The sequence below is a fragment of the Varanus komodoensis genome, unplaced genomic scaffold (assembly GCF_004798865.1).
Source record: "Varanus komodoensis strain SLA01 unplaced genomic scaffold, ASM479886v1 scaffold101, whole genome shotgun sequence".
NCBI lineage: Eukaryota > Metazoa > Chordata > Lepidosauria > Squamata > Varanidae > Varanus > Varanus komodoensis.
In genome coordinates, this window is record NW_025335275.1 from 449,615 (window position 1) to 472,547 (window position 22,933).

General features: G+C 43.9%; 1 protein-coding gene across 6 annotated transcripts in view; it reads left to right on the forward strand.

The window, feature by feature from the left end:
• LOC123017754 (dynamin-2) overlaps positions 1–22,933 on the forward strand; it is a 103,284-nt gene that overhangs the window by 45,353 nt on the left and 34,998 nt on the right. For 3 of the 6 annotated variants that reach the window (XR_006413662.1, XM_044419297.1, XM_044419300.1), the window contains exons 8-12: positions 7,858–7,993; positions 16,300–16,367; positions 20,044–20,182; positions 21,050–21,136; positions 22,576–22,646. Coding sequence is in view for 5 of the 6 variants with exons in the window: in XM_044419297.1 (XP_044275232.1) it covers positions 7,858–7,993; positions 16,300–16,367; positions 20,044–20,182; positions 21,050–21,136; positions 22,576–22,646 (501 nt within the window). In the remaining variant the exon portion in view is untranslated. Of the gene's footprint in view, positions 1–7,857; positions 7,994–16,299; positions 16,368–17,388; positions 17,528–20,043; positions 20,183–21,049; positions 21,137–22,575; positions 22,651–22,933 lie in introns of those variants that run through there. The other 3 variants (XM_044419298.1, XM_044419299.1, XM_044419301.1) reach the window with 2 other exon arrangements.

The window sequence follows — 22,933 nt, forward strand, 5'->3', positions numbered from 1 at the left end:
CAGAAGGATTCTTCACAAGGCTAAGGTTGATTATGAGTGGAGACTTGCAAAGTATATTCGGAGAAGCAAAAAGGGATTCTGTCGAGATGTAAATAGCAAGAGGAAGGGGAGACAGGCGGTGGGACCGCTTAATAAGGAGGAAGAGGATTTGGTGACTGATGTGAGGGAACTGGCTCAGATGCTAGATGATTATTTTGCTTCTGTGTTCTCCCCAAAGCAGGGCGGGGGAGATGTATATGGGGAACTGGATGAGGCCAGGATTTTGGGACACAGATTAAAGTCACCCCTCCGCCCCAGAAGTTGAAGAGCTCCTAAGGGTACTGGACAGTACAAAGGGACCAGGCCTTGATGGGTTACACCCAAGGGTACTTAGGGAGTTGTCAAGGGTACTCTCATGCCTGCTGGCCTCATGAAGAATGGATGAAATTCAAGATGACTAGGGGGTGGCATCTGCGGTCCCAATGTTAAAAAAGGGGTAGTGGAGGTGTAGTGGGGAATTACAGGCCTGCTATCCTTACATCCATTCTGGGGAAGATGATGGAAAGGCTCATAATAGTGAGAGATCTAGTAACCCTAGATAGGGTAGGAATGTTGGCGGCCATGCAAAAACAGGTCCTGCCAGACAAATTCTATGGCAAGCTTTCTTGGTGGCTAGATGGAGAGGACGCAGTAGGTGTGGTTTACTTGGATTTCAGCAGGGCCTTTGACAAAGTGCCCAGTGATATCCTGGTTGAGAAACTGAGGAGTTTTGGGATAGACCAGTGCACTGTCCGATGGATTAGGGCATGGTTGACAGACCAAAAATAGAGGGTAACTATTAGAGGGGAATCATCGGGATAGTGGTTGGTGATGAGTGGGGTCAGACTATGGAAGTGGGTGGGGGACAATAGGATGGCGTTCAGTGCAGATAAGTGCAACATCTTGCACTTGGGGCATAGGAATGGGTGTCATAAGTATAGGTTAGGGGACGAGTGGCTGGAGAGCAGCACTTGTGAAAGGGATCTTGGGGTACTGGTTGACTGAGGGCTAAACATTAGTCAGGAGTGTGATGCGGTCAAGATGGCGAATGCCATCCATGGATGCATTGCCAGAAGCGTGGCTTCTAAATCAAGAGAGGTATCACTACCACTCTATACGATTCTGGTGTGCCCACAACTGGAGTATTGTATTCAGTTCTGGGCTCTACATTACAGGAAGGATATAGCCAGGTTAGAGTCAGTGCAGTGTAGGGCCACAAGGATAATGGCTGGATTACAGAGAAAGTCATATGAGGTAAGACTGAGGGAACTGGGCCTTTTCAGCCTGGAGAAGAGGAGACTCTGAGGGGATCTTTTGGCGACATACAGGCATGTGAGGGGGTATCACACGGAAATGGGCAGAGTCCTGTTCTCCTCTGCAGAGGAAGGCACGATGTGTTCCAATAAAGCCAAGCTCAAGGAACCAAGGTTCAATTTAGATGCCAGGGAGTACTTCCTGACAGTTAGGACCCCAAGGCTATGGAATGGGCTTCCATGGGAGTCCCCATTGGTGAGGGTGTTCAGGGATAGGATAGACATGCACATGGTAGGAGCCAGGGGTCAGACTAGATGGCCTGGGAGACCCCTTCTGGCTCACTCAGTTTCTCTGTTTCTATATAATGAACTGAGGATTATACATGTGCTGAGCCTCTCCAGAACCCATTTCACATCTGCCGTGCACCTTTTTTTTAGTGCTTGTCTCTATCTAGGGAAGAGAGCTATGCCTGAAAGAAGTCTGTGAATGTTCACAAATTTCCAGTTGCACAACTTGGAACCTTCCCCACTGCCATTCTCTACCGTCAACCTTCCTCCCAGCTTGCTGCCACTGCTGGCAACATACAGGAAAAGTGGGCACAGTGAGCAGGTGCACTGGTCTCCATTCCTGGTGGTCAACGAGGCACTGCTTGTACTGTGCATGGGGACTGATGCCTTGTGAGTGCCCTGTAAATCCTGGGAATACTTGTTAGGAATTCAAACTCTGGGCTGCTGCAAAGTGCACTGAAGTCCTGCATACTGAAAATCAGGGAATCTGGCAGATTTTCCACCCAATGTGAATTCCTTGTACATCTCTAGGGAGGATTCAGTGGCACTTTTGATATGTGAGCAGGTGGTGCATAGACACCAACTTCAAGTGGATATTTATTTAGATAGTTTGTTGAAGTCTGTGTGCAATTAGGGATGCAGGTGGTGCAGTGGTTTAAACTGTAAATGTGTAATTGCTAGAAAGTAGGTATTTCATAAAAATCCATGTTCATTTATTAAACACATGGAAATTTTTAAAAATTGAGTGTTCATGGGCTCTATTCTGGAAATCCCAGTGGAGAGTTTTAATAGAATCCTGAATCGGCTGCAACTGTTCAACCTGCTTAAGAAATGTAACACTGAGGGGAATCCCCTTCTTCCCCCAGCTCTGCTGGGTGTTGTCTTACACACTTTCTGGGTGTCTCAGAGCCAAGGCACTGAAATGAGCACACAGCTCACTCAAGCTCAATTTTAGGGGATAAGGTAAGTTTCTCAAAACAGTAAAATATAGGGGTGGAGGGAGAGAGAATTGTGTGGGATCAAAATGGGTTTGGATAAGTGGATTGCAGGAAACAACTTTACAACCCTCAGAGCTGACCTACTCCCTGGTACTATTGCAACTTGTTGCACCAAAAAGGCAAGAAAATAAGTAAAACTAGCAATACCCTACTCTAGATGTGTAAAATACCTTCCAGCCTCTGGTAAGGGAGCAGCAGGTTTCATGTTGTCGTGAGCAGACAGCACAACTTGGAGCAGGAAAAAGTACCCTGTTCTCTCAAACCCTAGGTTTTTTATTCCTTCTCTCCCCACTCCATTAGCTGACCAGTGGGACAATCACAAGCCTCCCCAACTGCTTTCAATAAAGCATTTGGTCTGGCATCTCCAGGCATCCTTGGGTCTAATAGTTCTGATAAGGTGGAGATGTAAATCACCCTTTTAAACTTTGACAACTGGAATTCTTACATACGGTGAACTATTCTTTGATCAGAGCCATCTGTTTCTGCTCTCACCTAGAAATCATAACTCCTTTGTGACAGACTACTGAGCTTAACACAGTGACATGCTTTTCAGCAGGGCAACAACAGCATCTTCTGACTCCACTTTACAAATTTAGCCAGAGGATCTTGTGGAGGAGATGTTGGAATTCCTGAGCCTTTCTTTGCTTTCACTGTAGTCCTGATCATATTCTCCTCCAAAGCACAGAAGCAGAAGTAGTATTTCTTCTATACTCCTCACTAGTCAGACCTCATCTGGAATACTGTGTTCAGTTCTGGGCAACAATATTTAAGAAAGATGCAGTAAAATTAGAAAGGGTCCAGAGGAGGGCACCAAAAAGGATCCAGGGTTTGGAAACACTGCCCTATGAGGAGAGACTGAGGGAACTGGGCATGTTCAGCCTTGAGAAGAGAAGACTGAGGGGGGACATGGTATCCCTGTATAAGTACCTCAAAGGCTGTAACAAAAAGGAAGGTCAAGATCTCTTCTTGCTGATGCCAGAGTGTAGGACACGGAATAATCAAGTCAAGTTGCAATAACTCTGATTGAGGCTAGACATCAGGAAAACCTTCCTCACTGTCAGAGCAATACTGCAGTGGAACCAGCTGCTTAGAGAGGTGGCGAGCTCTCCCTCAGTAGAGCCATTCAGAAAGAAACTGGACAGCCATCTGAGTGGGATGGTGTAACTTGGTGTCCTGCAACAGCAGGGGGTTGGACCCTATGTCCTTCATGGCCCCTTCCAACTCTAGTATTTTATGATTCTATGATTCTGTGAGTGGTACTGTCTACCTCCTTACCTGATGCAGCTATCGCCATGCAGACCCAATTGTCTCTATTGGAGAGGATGGACAGATTTTGCAAATAGATTTTGCTCCATCCCGAATATTGATTCACTACTTTCTAAGGGGACTACAGAGAGAGTCTGTTATTCTGACCTTTCCCAAAACTTCAACTCTCATTCCTTCATGGTACCGGAATGAGATAGGCAATTGATGCCTCTGAGATCTAGGATTAGTCTATCACATCAAGGAAGTTCAGAATGGTCACCCTCCTCATTGTACCTCTCCTGCAAGGAGGAGATTTGTTTGCCTTGGTCAGCTTCAAGGATGCATAGTTCTGTACTACTATAGACCATGATTATAGATACTTCCTACACTTCCAGATTGGAAACAAGATTTTTCCAATTTTCTGCATTCTCCCTTGGGCTTTCAGTCCCCCCCACCCCCACCGCCCCGGCCCTTCATTAAACGCATAGCAGTGGTAGCACTAGCCTGGTCACGCCTGCATCTCCAGGGAGTACAGACCTTCCTGTATGTTGATGACTGGAATAAATATGAGTCATCTGCACCACCTACAAAATCTGGGACTTTGTATTAACCATGACAAATCCATTCTCTCCCCATCCTATTCCATCCTCTCCATGCTTCAATGCATCCTCAGTGAAAGGTGTCCTCCCACCATCCCAGTATCTGCACCGATCAATTTAGCCACCAAACTCAGCACCAGAGTGACCATTACAGCCCACAGAATACACAAACTGCTCATATTGATGGCTGCGACAGTGTTCTCCTTAGCAAGGCTCCAGATGTGACCCTTACAACAGTGGTTCATCCCTGTGTTCTGCACATTGGATGACCCATGCAAGACACCCTTTGATGTCTCCCCATCTGCCAGGAACAGCTACTCACAATTTGCCAACGGGTGACAGCTTCTCATCTCCAAACTCATCAATAATCAGCAGCATGGATGAATCACTATCAAGATGGGGAGCACACTGTTGCGACCTGAGAAGCCAGGGCACATGGAATCAACAAGAGGCCAGGAGACACAACATGCTGATGGACACTCTCATCCGCATGAGCCTCAACATGCATGAGTGGCCATGGAACACCAGAGCTCTCCAAGATATCTTCAGCACATGGAACAAGCCAGTATTCAACAAGCCAGCAGGCTGTTTGGCACAGCCTGCAACACAATCTTCACAAATTTTTGTTCCTGGGCAGGACAAGGGGCCAGCTCCCTGGGGGATGCCTCTGCCAGTTGGGACACTGTTTTGCCTCTCTTCCCCCATTTTATTGATCATGAGGTTGCCTGCAAATGTCAGCAGGGACAAGACACTGCATCTTCATGGTTTGCTCAGTGTCTGTGGCTCTGCTGTGCGTCATTCCTCCATCACCCTCACAGTCCAGGCTTGATATCATGAGATGGGGGCAAAATCTTCCACCCTGACATCAACACTTGGCATTGGTATGTATATCTGATGTATATGTATTACCTTCTTGATCTTAGTATGCTGATTTTATATTTTTGTAATATTTATACAAAGGTGTATGGCTAATGCAAATGAAGAAATGATTGTCATCATTACTATTAAAGCCTAAATACCGTATTTTTCTGTGTATAAGATGATACTTTTTCTTAAAAATATTTACCTAAAAATGGACGGGCGTCTTATGCATGGGGGGCTGAGAGGAGAACTACGGTTGCAAAACTGCCGATACCTTATCTCTGCAAACTAGCCTCACAAGCGAAACTTCTGATTGCGGAGACAAGCTAACAGGTTTCCTCCAATCATGAGCCTTATGTAACTGATATCAGCTGATGCTGTGGAAAGCATGTAGCCCAGGGGTCCTCAAACTTTTTCAACAGGGGCCATTTGAAAGGCGGCGGCGGCAGGTGCGGGCGCACTGGGAGTGGGGGGGAGACTGGCGCGATCATGGGTGCACTGTGGGGGAGACTGGCGTGATTGCAGGCACGCGTGCAGGGAGGTGGCGAGGTGGCGTCCATGGTGAGACAGCAGCTTGCTCGCTCGGAGATTGGTAAGAAAAGTGGGTGGTGTCCTATACATGGGGGCAACTTATAAACAGAGAAATATGGTAACAAATACATAAAAACACTATACACCTTATTTCACAGCACATTACAACATAAACCTCACATCCAGTAGCCCTGCTACAGGGCATCAGAACCATCCTTGATGCCACCCTCAACCAACAACAAGAAAGTTTTGTAGCCATATTACAACATTTACCACCTTTGTGCAACAGGAGACCCTCAACCTATGGGACACTACTATTGAGCACATCCTGCAGTTTCTACACACGCTCTTCCAGAAAGGGCAGAGTCTCCCTCTGCCTGCTCAAAGACTAGTAGCCTGGAGCACCATCTCCCCAGCCTATAAGCTGGCCGGTCTACAACTCTAAATTGTTTTTAAAATTGTTTTCTTCAAAGAAATAAAGTATGGGAAGAAAGAAAAAAAGTAAAAGAAAAATAAGATTGCTAAGGAATCTTACACAAATAAAACATTTATATTCATAACTGGCAAATTCCCAAATCAACCGATAATTTCTCTTTCTGTGAGTTAGTACTGTGTTGAGGCTCACAAAAAAGAGAATCTCTAAACTAACATTTTCCAATCACTAAATCAGTTAGAAATCATCAACAATATTTTTATGTTCTTTCTTTTGTTCTACATCAGTTAAACTGCATATACAGTGGTACCTTGGCTGACGAACTTAATCCGTTCCAGGACTCTGGTCGTGATCCAAATTGGTTGTGAGCCAAGTTGAATTTCCCCATAAGGGTCAATGTAAATAAAGTTAATCCGTTCTGCAACTATTTTTTTTACTCACAAAAATTTGAAGCAAAGTGACAACAACAAAGATCATGGCCATCTCCTCCCCGCCAGCAATCGTGCGAGGGGGGAGACGGGCGTGATTGTGGGTGCGCTGGGGAGGGAGGCGGGCATGCTGGGGGGAGGCAGGTGCACTCAGGCTAGGAACATGGGTGCAATCGCAGCCATCTCTCCCTCCCTCCCCCCAGCACGACCGCAATTGTGCCTGTTCAGGGAAGGCGGGCGCGCTAGCGATCGTCACCCAATGCAGAGTTCGTGACCTGTGGCAAAATTTTTATGAAATTTCTGTTTGTAACCTGATTTGGTCGTGAACTGAGACGTTCGTGAGCCGAGATCTATAATAAATTTATAAATTTATAAATAAATTTAATTCATAAATAGAATGTCTATCTTTTTTTCCCATTGGTTCTTCTGTTTACATAATTAGTTAATTTTGCTGGTTTACAGCTCTTGGCTTATCCAAAAGCCCTCTCCACACAAGCAATGGTGTCATCCACATGTCATACTTCTCGTAGGAATGCCTTTGCAGAGCAGCTGCATGGTCTTCATCATCCTCAATTTTCATCAAGCACTGCAGACTAGATGTCTCCTTTGGCAGGGCTGTAACTTTTGTAGCCCACTGTAACTTTTGAGATAGGTAGGGACACTGCTAAAAAAGAGTTCTGTTTTCCATATTTAATGGAAAAGGATGGACGTGTTCTTGTTAGATGCTCTGCAAGTATGAAACACAGATACTTCCATGAACACTGGTCATAGTTTCAATTTGATCAGCCTGACAAGATCATTCTATTTGGCTGCTGCATTAGCTAAATTAAGTCAGGCAAGGTTTAAATGTATTAACATCTCATGTTTTATAATACAATATTTAGTATGTTAAGACTGTTACCCATGTTAATTAAATCATTATCTAGCAGTTCTCAGCAAGAATCACAGAAAGCTATATTGTGATAGTTATACAAACATGAAAAAAATACTTTGCCTTACTGATGATTAGTAAAATCAGCCAAGAAACTTTATTACTTGCTGGGAATTAACTTCTTAGCAAAGAGTTGTGTTTTCATACATGTGTGCTAACTGAAATTGATCAATAAAGTATTCTTTTGAAGGTACATTCATGGCTGGTCAGGGCTTCCACTGACTTAGCAGGCCTTGGCATGATAGAAATCTGTCATTGTCCTCTCTGTGCAGGATGGTCCAGCAGTTTGCTGTGGACTTTGAGAAGAGAATTGAAGGCTCTGGAGACCAGGTAGACACACTAGAACTCTCAGGTGGAGCCCGAATAAACCGCATCTTCCATGAGAGGTTCCCCTTTGAGCTGGTCAAGGTAAAAGTGATGTGGGGTTTTCTGTACATAAAGGTGTTTATGTCTGTGTGAGAGATTTTCAGGCTTGATGGTTACCTGGGCTGTATCTGTTTTTCTCATGCATAATCCTTACTAACCAAGTTCATCCCAAAATGGGTCATAGTGGTAGTAAGTTTCCCCCAAGCTAAGCCACAATAAGTACTTCTGTATGTCTGTCTCACTTGTGGACAATCGTTAGAAATCAGTCCCTCAACAGCATCTTGTTGCCACTGCTTAGGGACAGAACAAATTCCAGCCGAACATTAGGAAGAACTTGGTGACTGTTAGAGAACTACAATAATGGAACCAATGACCTAGGGAGTTTGTTGGCTGCCCCACACTGGAGGCATTAAAGATGCAGCTGGACAGTTATCTGAGAGGGATGGTTTAATTTAGAGTCCTCCTTTGAGCAGGGGGTTGACCTGATGGCCTCCTTGGTCTCTTCCAGTTCTACTATTCCATAATTCTATAGAAACGGGAATGACTAAAGGTAGAACACTAAAGGTAGAACGCTTTTGACTAAAGGTAGAACACTGCAACTTTTCATGTCCTGGCTTGTTGTTGTTGTTAGTTGCAAAGTCGTGTCCGACCCATCGCGACCCCATGGACAACATTCCTCCAGGCCTTCCTGTCCTCCACCATCCCCCTGAGTCCACTTAAGCTCACGAATCCACTTAAGCTCATGGAACTTAAGTTTGACCACGATCAGCTTGCCTGGATTCATAGATCTTACATTCCAGGTTCCTATGGAGTATAGATCTTTATGGCATCGGACTCTCCTTTCACCACCAGATACAACTGCAACTGAGTGTCCTTTCGGCTTTGACCCAGTCGCTTCATTCTTTCTGGTGCTACTAGTACTAGCCCTCTGCTCTTCCTCAGTAGCACATTGGACACCTTCCAACCTGAGGGGCTCATCTTCCAGCGTCATATCTTTTTGCCTTTTGGTACTGTCCATGGGGTTTTCATGGCAAGGGTACTGGAGTGGGTTGCCATTTCCTTCTCCAGTGGATCAGCTTTTGTCAGAGCTCTCTGCTATGACCTGTCCATCTTGGGTGGCCCTGCATGGCATAGCTCATAGCTTCATTGAGCTACACAAGCCCCTTCACCACAACAAGGCAGTAATCTATGAAGGGGCTTAGTGTGAGGTTAAACTGAGTAAAGAGAAGAATGAATTAGTATCCTATTTCTCAGAAATTGAAGCAGTACAGTATTTGGTTCTCTGCATTCCTGATCTTGGGAGTTTCTTTCCTTGAGCAAGAAAGGCAGCCATTTTTCTTGCACTGTATAGCAGTAAGCAGGTAGAAATAAGCTTGTCTCTATATTATCTGTTTAAATGTTACAGTTAAACAGAGAGGATGGTGAAGATGTTTGTTAGCCTCATGGCTGTTTTGTCGAAGGCACTGCAAATAGATATAAGTGCAAGTGTACACTTTAAGAATTGCCTTATGCAATTCTAGTGCAATTGCCTTACAGAAATGTCTTATACCTGCATAAGGTTAAGTAAAAAATTCTTTTTTGCTAAGGCTTTATAACAAGTTAAAGAAGATTATTTTGGTTAGTTCCTCTTTATATTATTGGATAATGCTACATTTTATTGATTCTGGCTTTTATACACAAATCTTCCCCAACCTGGTGTCCTCTAGATGTTGGACTGTAATTACTATTATCATCAGCCAGCATGACCACTGGCCATGAAAACTGGAGATGAAGGGAACTGCAGTCTAAAACATGGGCACCATGTTGTGGAAGGCTGGTATACACAGATTTTAGAAAACAAAAGACAATTGCTGCTTACAGACTTGCCATTTAAAAAGCATGAGGAGAGGGATAGGGTCATCCATACATGGTTGGGAGACAAATTCTGCCAAGCATGGTCGGGTCAGTTGATTCCTGACATGTGTTGCCAGCAGCTTAGGGGAATGTATGAGAGGATCAGCTATCCTCAATTTAATACTGACTAACAGGGATGCCCTTGTGGACAAAATAATAACCATGGGAACTCTGGGGGAAAGTGACCATGTGATATTTGAATTCTCAATTCTAAAGAAGACAAATGGTAACTGGAGACAAACATGCATCCTGGACTTCAAGAAAGACAACTGTAACGAACTCAGAAAAATGGTAAGTGAAGTGCCATAGCAACACTCCCCTAAGGGAAAAGGAGTCTGAGAGGGGTGGGAAATCTTGAAAAAGAGGATTCTTGAAGCACAATTATGAACACTTCCATCAAGAAAAAAGTGTAGAAGACAGCAGAGGAAGCCCATGTGGCTCCACAAAAAGTTAAGTGACAGCCTGAAAGAAAAAAAGAACATTGGAAGCAGGGCATGGCCGCAAGGGAAGAATATAAACAAAAGCAAGGAATTGCAGTGATGGCATCTGAAAGACTAAAGCAGGAAATTAACTGAGAATAGCAAGAGATGCTAAGCACAACAAGAAATCCTTCAGATACATCCAGAACAAGAGACTTGAGAAAGAGAAGGGTGTCAAGCTGCTTAAAGTGAAAGGCAGAGTGATAACAGATGACAAGGAAAAGGCAGAGGCAGTCAGTTCCTACTTCACCTCAGTCTTTCACAAGGAAATCTAAAACCAAGAGGAAGTATAAGCTGAAAGTAAGAGATGGCAGCTCAAGATTGACAGACAAATGGTCAAGAAGAAGAAACATGGTCAAATCTCCAAGGTCTGATGAACCCCATCCCAGAATCATAAAAGAGCTAGCAGAGGAACTCTCAGAATCACTGACTGTTATCTTCGATAAATCTTGGAAAACAGGAGAAGTGCCAAATGACTGGAGAAGGGCTAACATTGTCCCTGTCTTCCAAAGGGGGAAAAAAGATGAACCTGGGAACTACTGACCAATTAGTCTGACATCAATATTGGAGCAAATTATTTCAAAATCCATCTGTAACCATCTTGAAGAAAATGCAGTGATCAATAGAAGCCAGTATGGATTTATCAAAAATAAATCCTGTCAGACTAATTTAATCTCATTTTTTGACTGGGTAACCTCCCAAATGGACAAAGTGAACACTGTGGACACAATCCACTTAGACTTGAGCAAAGGTTTCAACACAGTGCTGCATGACATTCTGATAAACAAATTAGCAAAAACTTGACTAGATGGAAAAACTATTAGATGGATCCAAAATTGGCTGCTAAATTGGACACAAGGAGACTCAGAGGGGATCTGTTGGTGACATACAGGTATGTGAGGGGATGTCACATGGAGATGGGTAGAGACCTGTTCTCCCTTGCAGAGGACGACAGGATGCGCTCCAACGGAGCAAAGCTCAGGGAGCCAAGGTTCCATTTAGATGCCAGGAAGCACTTCCTGACAGTCAGGACCCCGAGGGTGTGGAATGGGCTTCCATGAGAGGTCGTTGAGGCCCCATCGGTGCAGGTGTTCAAAGATAGGATGGACATGCACATGGTGGGCATGTCGTGAGCGGAGCCAGCTGGTGCCGGAGGTCAGACTAGATGGCCCGGGAGGCCTCTTCTGACTCGCTCTGTTTCTATGTTTCTATGAGTCTAGAAAGTAGGATTCTGGTGAATCAAGTCCTCATCATGGGGTGCATAATGCAGTGCGGATGGAATGTTTGGATATTCCACGGTCCACTTCTTTCTTGAGATTCCTTTTGCAAGTGGGGGAACCATGCAAAAATAGCAGTCGCTACAATGATTGGTGGGTTCCCTCCACATCACTGGGACTGTGAAAGGCATGGACATTTTCTTGTTTAGCCAACAACGCAGATAAGTTGCGCATGTAATACAACAATAATGAAAGGCCCAACTCTTGCCCTGATCCCCTATTTTGCATCCAAAATATAGGTGATAAGCCTCTTTTATCACTGCCATCATACTGCACTTTGAGATGCAAATGTAACCTTGCCACAAATGTAGCAGAAGTTATCTGCGTTGTTTCGAGGCATCTTGGCTTCTGAGGGAAAATAACATGCAACTGTTTCTTGGAAATGTTAGGCAATGACACTTTCACAAGCCACCAGATGTAACTGTATGATGTGTAGATCTGACCAAGATGAATGTACCTTGCAATAAAAGAACAATAAATTACAGTTAGGTAATAATCTTTAGTCTCAAACTGAAGATAAATTTATACACTTCCATGTGGAACCATTTTCATTGTTCTACTGTACTTGGTCGAAAAGTTACGAGGCGGCATGATCATCAGACCCCTCCCTCCAACTGAAGGCCAGACTGGGGAAAGTCTCCTGGGCTAGGTTACTGGAAGGCAAGGGAGTTGAGGAGGGGTGGATGGCACTGAAAAGGGAGGATTTGAAGGTGCAAGTTACCTCTAGTTAGTAAGACGGGGAGGCGAAGGAGAGCATCGCCATGGATGCAAAAGGAAGTGGTTAGAGGGATTAGACGTAAGAGGAACCTCTGTAGGAAATGGGTACTGGGGCAAGTAGACAAAAGAGTCTGCGTGGGTGGGGAGGAGGCCCATTGCAGAAGGATTCTTCGTAAGGCTAAGGCTGATTTCAAGCTGAGACTTGCAAAGAATATCGGGACCAACAAAAAGGGCTTCTATCAACATGTAAATAGCAAGAGGAAGGGGAGACAGGCAGTGGGAGCGCTCAATAAGGAGGAAGGGGATCCAATGACTAATGTGAGGGAACAGGTGCAGATGCTAAATGACTATTTTGTCTCTGTGTTCTCCCCAAAGCAGGATGGGGGAGATGCGCAAGGGAGACTAGACGAGGCCGGGGACTTAGGGGCACAGATTAGAGTCACCCCCCCTAGAAGTTGAGGGGCGCCTCAGGGCATTGGACATTGCAAAGGCGCCAGGCCCTGACGGGTTACACCCAAGAGTATTTTGAGAGTTGGCAGGGGTTCTCTCACGACCACTGGACTACATTTTTGAGGCCTCATGGAGAACAGGTGAAGTTCCAGAGGACTGGAGGGTGATGTCAGTGGTCCCAATTTCCAAAAAGGGTAGTAGAAGGGACATGGGGAATTATAGACCAGTTAGCCTTACGTCCATTGTAGGAAAAACAATGGAAAGGCTCATAATAGCGAAAGATCTAGTGGTGCTACATAGGGAAGGGAGACTGGTGGCCACACCACATGGTTTCCGCAAAAACAGGTCCTTCCAGACAAACCTTGTGGAATTCTATGACAAGGTTTCGAGGTGGCTAGATGAAGGGGATACAGTGGATGTGGTTTACCTGGATTTCAGCAAGGCCTTCAACAAAGTGCCCAAGGATATCCTGGTTTAGAAACTGAGGAGTTTTGGGATAGACCATCCACTCTCTGATGGATTAGGGCATGGTTGACTGACTGAAAGCAGAGGGTCACCATTAGTGGGGAATCATCGGGATGGCAGCCAGCGACAAGTGGGGTCTTGCACTTGGGGCATTGGAATGGGTGTCATAAGTACAGGTTAGGGGACAAGTGACTGGAGAGCAGCACTTGTGAAAGGGACCTGTCAGTACCTCCATTTCTTCCCCATCTATTTGCCAGGAAGTGATAGGACTGGATGCCATGATCTTAGTTTTCTTAATGTTGAGTTTCAAGCCAACTTTCCTTGGGCTATTATTTTCCCAGTTCCAATGTATGGTTGTGAAAGTTGGACAGTAAGGAATGCTGAGCGCTGAAGAATTGAGGTCTTTCAGTTGTGGTGCTGGAGAAGACTCCTGTGAGTACCTTGGACTGCAAGACAATCATACCAGTCAGTCCTAGAGGAGATCAATCCTGACTGCTCTTTAGAAGGCCAGATACTGAAGATGAAACTCAAATACTTTGGCCACCTAATGAGAAGGAAGGACTCACTGGAGAAGAGACTAATGCTGAGAACAATTGATGGCAAAAGAAGAAGAGGATGGCAGAGAATGAGGTGGCCAGATGGAGTCACTGAAGTAGTCGGCGTGAGCTTAAGTGGACTCTGGGGGATGGTGGAGGACAGGAAGTCCTGGAGGAAAGTTGTCCATGGGGTCACGATGGGTTGGACACGACTTTGCAACTAACAACAACAACAGTCTGTGTATCTGAGGTTGTTGATATTTCTCCTGGCAATCATAATTCCTACTTGCCCAGCCTTTCGCATGATGTGCTCTGCAGATAGGTTAAATAGGCAGTATGCAGCCTTGGCATACTGCTTTCCCAGTTTTGATCCAATCAGTAGTTCCATGTCCACTTCTCACTGTTGCTTCTTGACCCACGTACAGGGTTCTCAAGAGATAAATAAGATTGTGTGGGACTCCCATCTCTTTAAGAACTTGCCACAATTTGTTGTGATCCACGCAATCAAAGGCTTTAGCGTAGTCAATGAAGGAGAAGATGTTTTTCTGGAACTCCCTAGCTTTTTCCATGATCCAGCTTATGTTGACAATTTGATCTCTAGTTCCTCTGCCTCTTTGAAACCCTGCCTGTACTTCTGGTAGTTCTCGGTCAACATACTGCTGGAGCCTAGCTTGTAGGATTTTGAGCATCACTTTGCTGGCCTGTGAAATGAGTGCAATGGTGCGGTAATTTGAACATTCTTTGGCATTGCCCTTCTTTGGAATTGGAGTGTAAACTGACCTTTTCCAATCCAGTGGCCACTGCTGAGTTTTCCAAATTTGCTGGCATATTGAGTGTAGCACTTTAGCTGCATCGTCTTTTAGGATTTTGAATAGCTCAGCTGGAATACTGTTTCCTCCTCTAGCTTTGTTGTTGCTAAGACTTCCTAGGGGCCATTTTATAACTCCTCACAAAATAATTGTCTTCAAGATCTTGTTTACAGCAAGTCCATAAATAGTAATCCTTTGGCATAAAAAAAGAAAAAGAGCACATAAGAGAAGGAAAAAAACTTTAAACGTAAAAAGACAGGGAAGCAGTTTTATGGAAAAGATCTCCCCTTGTCAATGCAAATCTTACCATCTGGATGTCACTGGAACCCATAAAAATAGGTCCACCTGTAGATTAAGGTCCCCACATGGAGGGGTGAGAAGAAAAAATAACTCCTCCCCCATGTTTTTAGCCTGGAAATGCTTGAAAACATTCTTGGGAAGATCAGCTTCTGGCAGCAATCAGAATGTGCTACCTAGCACAAACCGCCATATTCTTCTCAATGTGTGTGGTTTTTTTATATTGTACAATAAAAGTAGTAAAACAGCAGTAAAATAATCCTGGATAATAGCAGATTACAACCTTAAGTGCTTTCAAAAATAATTTCAAAATAATATCACCTATTGTGAAAGTTGGGGTACTTCTGTTGCAAATAGTTGAGGTGCAAAATTGATGCAAAATCCTTTAGACGATCTTCCCTGGGTGTTGAGTCCAAAACCTATATAAGACTGTCCCTTGCTTAGCTGCACTGGCTTATCAGCAGTTAATAGCCTGGATCTGGTGTATTGGAATGAGCACTGTTTCCCATCTGCATTTCTTCTGTCCTCCAAAGTATCTATACTGAGTCGTTATTCTAAATATGTTTAATCTGAAATGTCAGATTGGTGTAGCTGGGGCAAGCACCTTAGCAATAGTGCGATTGGGAAGCATTGCAGATTGATTTCCTGAATGGTTCTGGATGGTAGTGACTTTTCTCCTCAGGCCTTTGTAAGAACACCTACATGTTCCCCTGGAGATGCGCTTGCTTTGTATTGTGTTTGTGTTTTAAAATGTAATCTTTTGTAATTGTACACTGCTGCCTACTCTGGTGGAAGATCCATTTATAAACCATAATACAGATTCTTATAGCCAGTTTCCTTTACAACCCAACAGCTTACATTTGAGGATTCCTTTCTCAGATGAGAAAGAGGAGTGTTTATGCTTACAGAAAACTTTTATCCTTCTCAAGGGAAGGAGAGTATTTTGGCCTTAGATTCTAACTTGGAATCTGTGAGAGTTGACTATCTGTAGTAGGAGAGATATAGCAATGAACACCAGAAGTTTAATTTAAAAATAGCTTATTTCCGAAGATACCTTATTATATCATGCTACCACCACCCTACCACTAGTTTCTTTTTAACTTACCATTTAGTGGCCCAGTTTATGGTTTTGTCCCAAGCTGAAGTATACACTGAAACTTGGTGGCTCTGCTCCCACCAGAGGGAGACAGAACTTGTCTCTGGGATTAGATGAGAGGGTAAATATTCTGCTCTTGGCTAGTATACCTTTGTGTCATGGACCTTGACATATATTCTCAGCAAGATAGCCAACAGTCATAGTTTCATCAGGGTCCAAGCATCTGTGAAAGCAGTGTGTGTGAAGAAGAAAGAAGGTTCCTCTTTGTTTTGAAGGTATTCATCTCTTGTGGTTCCATCTCATTGAGTCTTCGGCTCTTTTTCTTTTAGATGGAGTTTGATGAGAAAGATTTGAGACGAGAAATCAGCTATGCAATCAAAAACATCCATGGTGTAAGGCAAGTATTTGTACAATAGCTGATTTGATAGAGAACTGTATTAGCTTAAGCTCTGCTGATGGTTATCTCTGGCACTCAAGGTAATGTGACACTCAGTCTGGGAAGTCTTACTGATTGGTAGTGCCTCCTATTCCGCCTAATTAAAGAAGAAAATGTCTGTGAGAAGGTGCAAGGAAATAGTGATGATTATCACGCTGTCAGCATGCTTGGTGCCCCTATGGACCTAAAGAGAGAATGCCTCCTTTTTTGGGAAGAATTTGAATAAGAGGAGTGGAAAGAGAAAAGCCTAGGCTTGCGCATCCATTTGCAAGTACTCCTAACACAGCTCAGCTATACAAGGGAGAAAAATGAATAAGAACAGCACTTCTGATTGCTCAATTCAAACATCACAGCTTTCTTAATGAGAAGTTAGAAGCAAAGACGCAGTTAAGAAATGAGTGTTTGGGGGCTACACATGGGCTGTTCCAGTGTGCAGCTAAACATGAATATGGGTCAAAGATAGGATGCGTAGGCTAGGAGTTTGTGCAGTTCTGTTTTAGGAGAGGGATTTTACTGCTTCCACTTCTTCAATCTTCTTAACATTTTCTAGCCATTGTGGGTCCTACTCTCCAACACCAATATCCTCCCTGTGTTCTTTTGTGCCACCTATTTGACTCTCTACAAATTCTAATGTAGAAGGAACACTCCATAGGGAGAAAAACACACAGCCCTCTGAAAATAAGTACATTGCAAGATTCAGTTTTCAAGATGTCTTCCTGGAGCAGAGAAACAAACTTTTCATTTTCTGATACCCTTGTTCCTAAAACAAATGGGCTGTGTTATACGTATGATTAATGTGTGCTACTGACAGGTGGGAAAACGCTAGTTTCAGAGGAAGAAAGGTAGTTGTGGGGAGGGAATCGCATTCTAGAATGTTGCCAGACTTTAAACCTGTTCTCTCCCCCCACCCCAACCACCCTTTTTTATTTTCTTTCTCTGCTGTGTTGTTCTCTCCCTTCCTCCTGTATGTGGATGGCTGTAGGACGGGACTGTTCACACCAGACTTGGCATTTGAGGCCATTGTGAAAAAGCAGGTGGTGAAGCTGAAAGAGCCTTGTCTGAAGTGTGTCGACCTGGTTATTCAGGAGTTAATCAATACAGTTAGACAGTGTACCAGTAAGGTATTGAACTAGCTGGAAGCAGCCTAGCCCTTATGAATTGGGGCTGGGGAAACTTGCCAAAACCGCACTGTTCTAATCTGCCTACCTTGCTCAACGCAACCTCCAGGAATTGCTGCAAGCATCTTCTAAAATCCTGATTGGCTATTGTTGAGATGGGGACTAGTGAGATAGGAGTTTCACATGCTTCTAAAGAAGTGCTAAAATTTGGCCCAGAATAGATTGGATTACACTTGGCATTGTGTCTCACTGGAAGCAGGTTTGGTCTGTACCTTAACCATCCCTGCTTTCATCTTTTGCTTACAAAAACAAAACAAAAACCCTAATGTAAGTGAACTGGAAGTTGCCTGGGTCAATGGGCAGATTCTTTTTGGGTTCTGACCCTTCTCTAAGCGCATGGCTTCTTGATTTGCCATTTAAACCGCTCCCTCAACTTTTTTGCAAAGCCATGGCTAATAGGCAAAACGGCTGTTTCAGCAAATTAGCTTCACATGGAATAACTACCCATTTCCATTCTACAGGGCTTCTTACCTGTTAGAAATTACACTATTCCAATATTGTTGTTCACTCTACACAGTTTATTTCTCTGCTTAAAAGGTTACTTGTTAAGGAACTCGCCTTTCCCTGCCTTTATTTTTTGGAATCAAAAGCAGGGTGTACAAACTGAGGCTAAATGTTCATGTTGTCTGCATGCCTTCTTGGCAAGCACTACAATTATTAGCAAACTGCTGAAGGTGGCTCCTTTAAAGAGCGGTTTACATTGCTTGCTTGTTGCAGTCGTGTATGCTATAGGTTGGACTTAGGGTCTATCTCTGCCAGAAGAATTGTGTGCTTTGGTTGATGTAATGTGAAGAAGCCAGCACTTGCTCTCCATGGTCCTTCAAGTCCTACCTATCCAAATACTTTCCCTTTTGTCTCATAATTAATTGAGCAGTAATTTTCCTGAGCTGAAATAGCAATGGGCTTTGTACAGGAGCCTGTCCCCAAAAATACTGCTAGCCTGAACAGTGGGGAGTACTGAGCTATCACTTAAGCTGCTCAGTGTTGAACCTCAGAAGAGGTATATGTCAGCAGGGGGGCAAACTAGGAGCTGTGAGTACTTGAACTTATCACCATGAAGAACAATTGATTTCACATCCAAGGTCTGAGAGTCCCTTACCCGAGAGAGTGGCATTTCTTGCCAACTATCTCAGTCAGGGATACATGGTTGGACAAAATAGATAGACTGCAAGTTTTACTATGATGAAATACTGATCGTCATGACAGGTCCATGAAAGTTTTCCCTGCTGTCCATTGGCCCCAGATAGCTGCAAAGTAACTCCAGAATGTGGAAGACTGGCTCAGTTGTGGCCAAACTTTTTACCAAGTTTGCCACAAGGTTTTGACTGTCGTCTCCTGGTATAGCAAGCAGGTGTCTATACAGCCCTACAGGGAGACAGGATCTGTAAATTGGAGAAGTGTTCCTTTCTAAGAATTCTACAAATTTCTGCTGCCCGTGGCACTTGCCATAGGTTGGCTGCTCATACTCCAAGTTAGCTTGCCCTAACTTGGTGTTCTTGGGCTATAATTTCATGGCTATAACCTGGCCATGATGGCTAGGTCTAACTGGAGTTGTAATTCCAGACATCTGGAAGACACAAGGTTGAGGAAGGCTGCTCTGGATCAAACTGATAACTGTAGACCATGGGTCCTCAAACTACGGATCACGGGACGGATCCGGTCCGCCATGCCCATTCACCCGGCCTGCACCACCGGCCTCCGCCCGCACGCATGCTCATCGTGCTGGTGGGAGGTGGTGGCTTGCTCATTCAGAGATAGTTTTGGACTCTTTGGGAGATCTCCCAATGAGTTCGAAACCATCTCCAAGCGAGCAAGCTGCCTCCTGCCTTCCCCGCGCATGCATGTTCGCTGCTGCCTTGCAGCACAGGCTGGAGGCGGTGGCTTGCTCGCTCGGAGATGGTTTTGGACTCACTGGGAGATCTCCCAGCAAGCAAGCCATTGCTGCGCGCGCCCAATACCACCTCGCACGCACCCAACGATGCCTCACCAGCCCATGTGTGTAGCTGCCGCCTTTCAACTGGCCTCCTATTGAAAAAGTTTGAGGACCCCTGCTGTAGACCCTTGCAGGAGGACGCATAAACCCTTTATACTTTAATAGGGATGCAGTTTTGTCTGTCCTTGGTAGTTAGTAAGAAATGGGTTTTCATTCTTTTTGCCAAGCACCTCATACTGTGACTTGGAACACTTCATAAGGAGCAGCCTGTCAGAATGCAGTTTATTTGTCACAGTACTTAAAGAGAGTCTGAGCCCTGTTGAGCAGCTCACCTTTCAAGAGATCCTGGGAGGGAGTCACTCATGGTTGGCAGTTGGCAAGGCAAGAAGGATCTTCCTGAGGAAGTGCTGCTGCTTTTTCATTTACATGCTATTAACCTAATGAATCTCTTTTTCCCTCTCTGTTACTTTCCACCTGTTTTTCTTTGGAATCTCTCCTTTCTGTTCACGCTTTCTGCATGGTGCAGGACGGGGCTCTTCACACCTGACATGGCTTTTGAAGCCATAGTGAAAAAACAGATTTTAAAGCTCAAAGAGCCCAGTTTGAAGTGTGTTGATCTCGTAGTCTCAGAGCTGGCCATGGTCATTAAAAAGTGTGCAGAGAAGGTAATGGGTCTCTACTCTTCTTCCCCCTTCTCCATTTCCCAATTGCTAACATCTGAAATATGGCTGCTTGTGTTGCCCAGATAAAAGAAAAACTGAAGGCATTCAAGTAAGGGCAATCAGTGTCCATGCAAAACCTGAGTTCTACTAATTACCATTCTTTAAAGTACTCAGGGAATTATATCCTCTCCAGGGCACTTGAATCAGAATTCTCAGTTGCTTCCTTGGCTCCTTGGTTTCTAGAGAGTTTTTCCTGTGGGATCCTGAACTTGGATTGGCTTCCTGATAAAGTCCAGTAGTAACATTCCACAGCTGTTGATTAGACCATAGCAGCTGTAATTAAGCATGCTTTGAAAAGCAGCTGGACTTCAAGGGCACTTCCCATGACACAAGACAGCTTCTTTGAGCTGCTCTGTGGCAATAGAAATGGTTTCTGAGCTTTGAGTCATGAGAGGAGCTCTGGCATGGTAATAGCATGTTAGCAAGATGTAATCAACACTCTCTCAATGATTTGTGATAGCCCTGTATATTTAATAAGACAACAAGCAGCTCATTCTCCCTGTGGCACTAAGATACCAGCTCATTGTGCTCATTTCTCCTGCTAAACACCATGGGGATCTTGGGCTGTTTCCCAGAAGTAGGCCATGGGGGAGCATAACGCATTTACTAAGATCCTCCCCTCATCCCCCGCCCCCCCCACACAAGTAATGTTTTGGATCTTTATTGAAGTGGCAAAAAATCCATGTGCTTGATAAATCAGTCCTTCGGGAATGTAGAACTGGGAGGCAGCTCAATCCTCTTTTCTTGTATGTCCATGCGAATTATGCTGAAGGCTTCAGAGACATGATCTCTTCCTCCCCTTGTCTTCAGCTTGGATCCTACCCTAGACTGCGAGAAGAGACAGAGAGAATTGTTACTACATACATCAGAGAACGTGAAGGGAAAACTAAAGACCAGGTGAGCAATCTGTTTATTTACCCTTCAAATAATATTTGGGACTGCTTCAGAATAGTAGAATCTGAATCCAAGAGCACTTCTTAGCTGTAAATTATAGCAATATGAACACTTCCTTGTACCGGTTCCTTCAGTGTTTCCAGTGAGCTGGAACTGCAGTTACAGTGCCATTATACAGTAGGACCCTCGATTCGGTGCAAGGCAAATAGAACTGATTTCTCTGTTTTTATAAGGTCACAGTTTTGAAAGGTTATTGCCATTTCTCATAGCCAGCTAGAAAGGCCCATCCATCTGCATTTTTCTCCTTTGGTCCTGCTATGATTTCAATGGGTGAAAGATGCAGATCCAAACCTGGACCTGTTAAAAGAGGCATAATATTCTCTGTAAGCAGGCATTACTTCTTCATGAGTATGCTGCAACTTGCTGTATAAGTGAGAATCACTACTGCTGCTACTGACAGCATAAAGATGGACCAAGTCATATAAAGACGTCTAGTTGGGGGCACCACCTTGTAGTAGGCTGAAGATGTTGAGTTTGGGCCTTTTTAGATTAAATAGGATAGGAGAAATAGTCTAGCATCACAAATTCTAGTTTTTGCAGATACATGCCTTCAGGAGCCGTCAGGTACATTTTTTCCATACTTGTAATTATTCTGCACATCCCTGTTTGAACAAAAACAACAAGTTATAGCAAAAGATCACAGGGGTCACTTGGACCCAACAAATAAAATTACCCTATGGTGTGCATTCATAATGCAAACATACATCATTGAATTCTTATTCAAACACATATATTTGTGCGGTATATTAAGATATTGGGGTACAGTTGATTCCATTCACTATTTACTCTGAACCCAGCATTTTAGGTTTCTTTGTTTTCTCCTGCATAGCTTCCTGCTAGCCCAATGAAGATTGCCCAGTTGGTTGGTTATATCTTTCCCCCAGTAATATGTTACAAGTTCGTTTGTCCCTAACAAAACAATTGGATACTCAGCTCATCCATGGGTGCTCATCAAACCTCTCTGCATACATGCCTTTTTGGAGCTGAAATATAGGAACAAATTAAATGTATTTAGAGGAAAATTTCTAATGGAAGAAAGCCCAGTCTGAATTTTTGAGATTCAGTGATAAGAGACATGTTGCAATGTGAGGTCTAATAGACTTCAGTAATTTTGCATTTAAAACTGTACTTCTGGAATGTGATGCCAATGCAGTTTGTGTTTTATGTTTAACTAGAGTAATTTTGAAATTAGTGTAACTTGCTTGATTCTAAAGGGTCCATTAGCATTAAGTGGCAGATTGATAGTGTAAAACGTGGTATAGGAGGTTCAGGCAAGTCTGTGTAGAAGACATTGCTAAATATACAAGGGTGGACTAATGGGCTCATTCTTACAACTTTCTGTCATATCGTTGATCTAGATTTGTCTTCTTTCCTTTCTTTAGATTCTTCTGTTGATTGACATAGAGCTTTCTTACATCAACACTAACCATGAAGACTTCATTGGATTTGCCAAGTGAGTGTCTCCTACCAAGCAAACTCCAAGAGAGACTGGGAAGCATTATGTGGCCTGGATAGTGTGTCACAGTTAAGAGAAGTTCTTCCCAGGTAGCAGAGAGCATTTTATAAATCAATGTTTGTCCTTTGGCTGGATCAAGCAAGAGTTAAGAGTATTGAATTGATTTTTGTTTCTTAATGCAGAGGTGCTCTCTGTTAATACATATCTCAATACTGTGATCAAATGAAAGTGACTAGAAGCTGAAGCTAGTCATGTTTGACTGATACCAAAGTTGCATTTTTGAG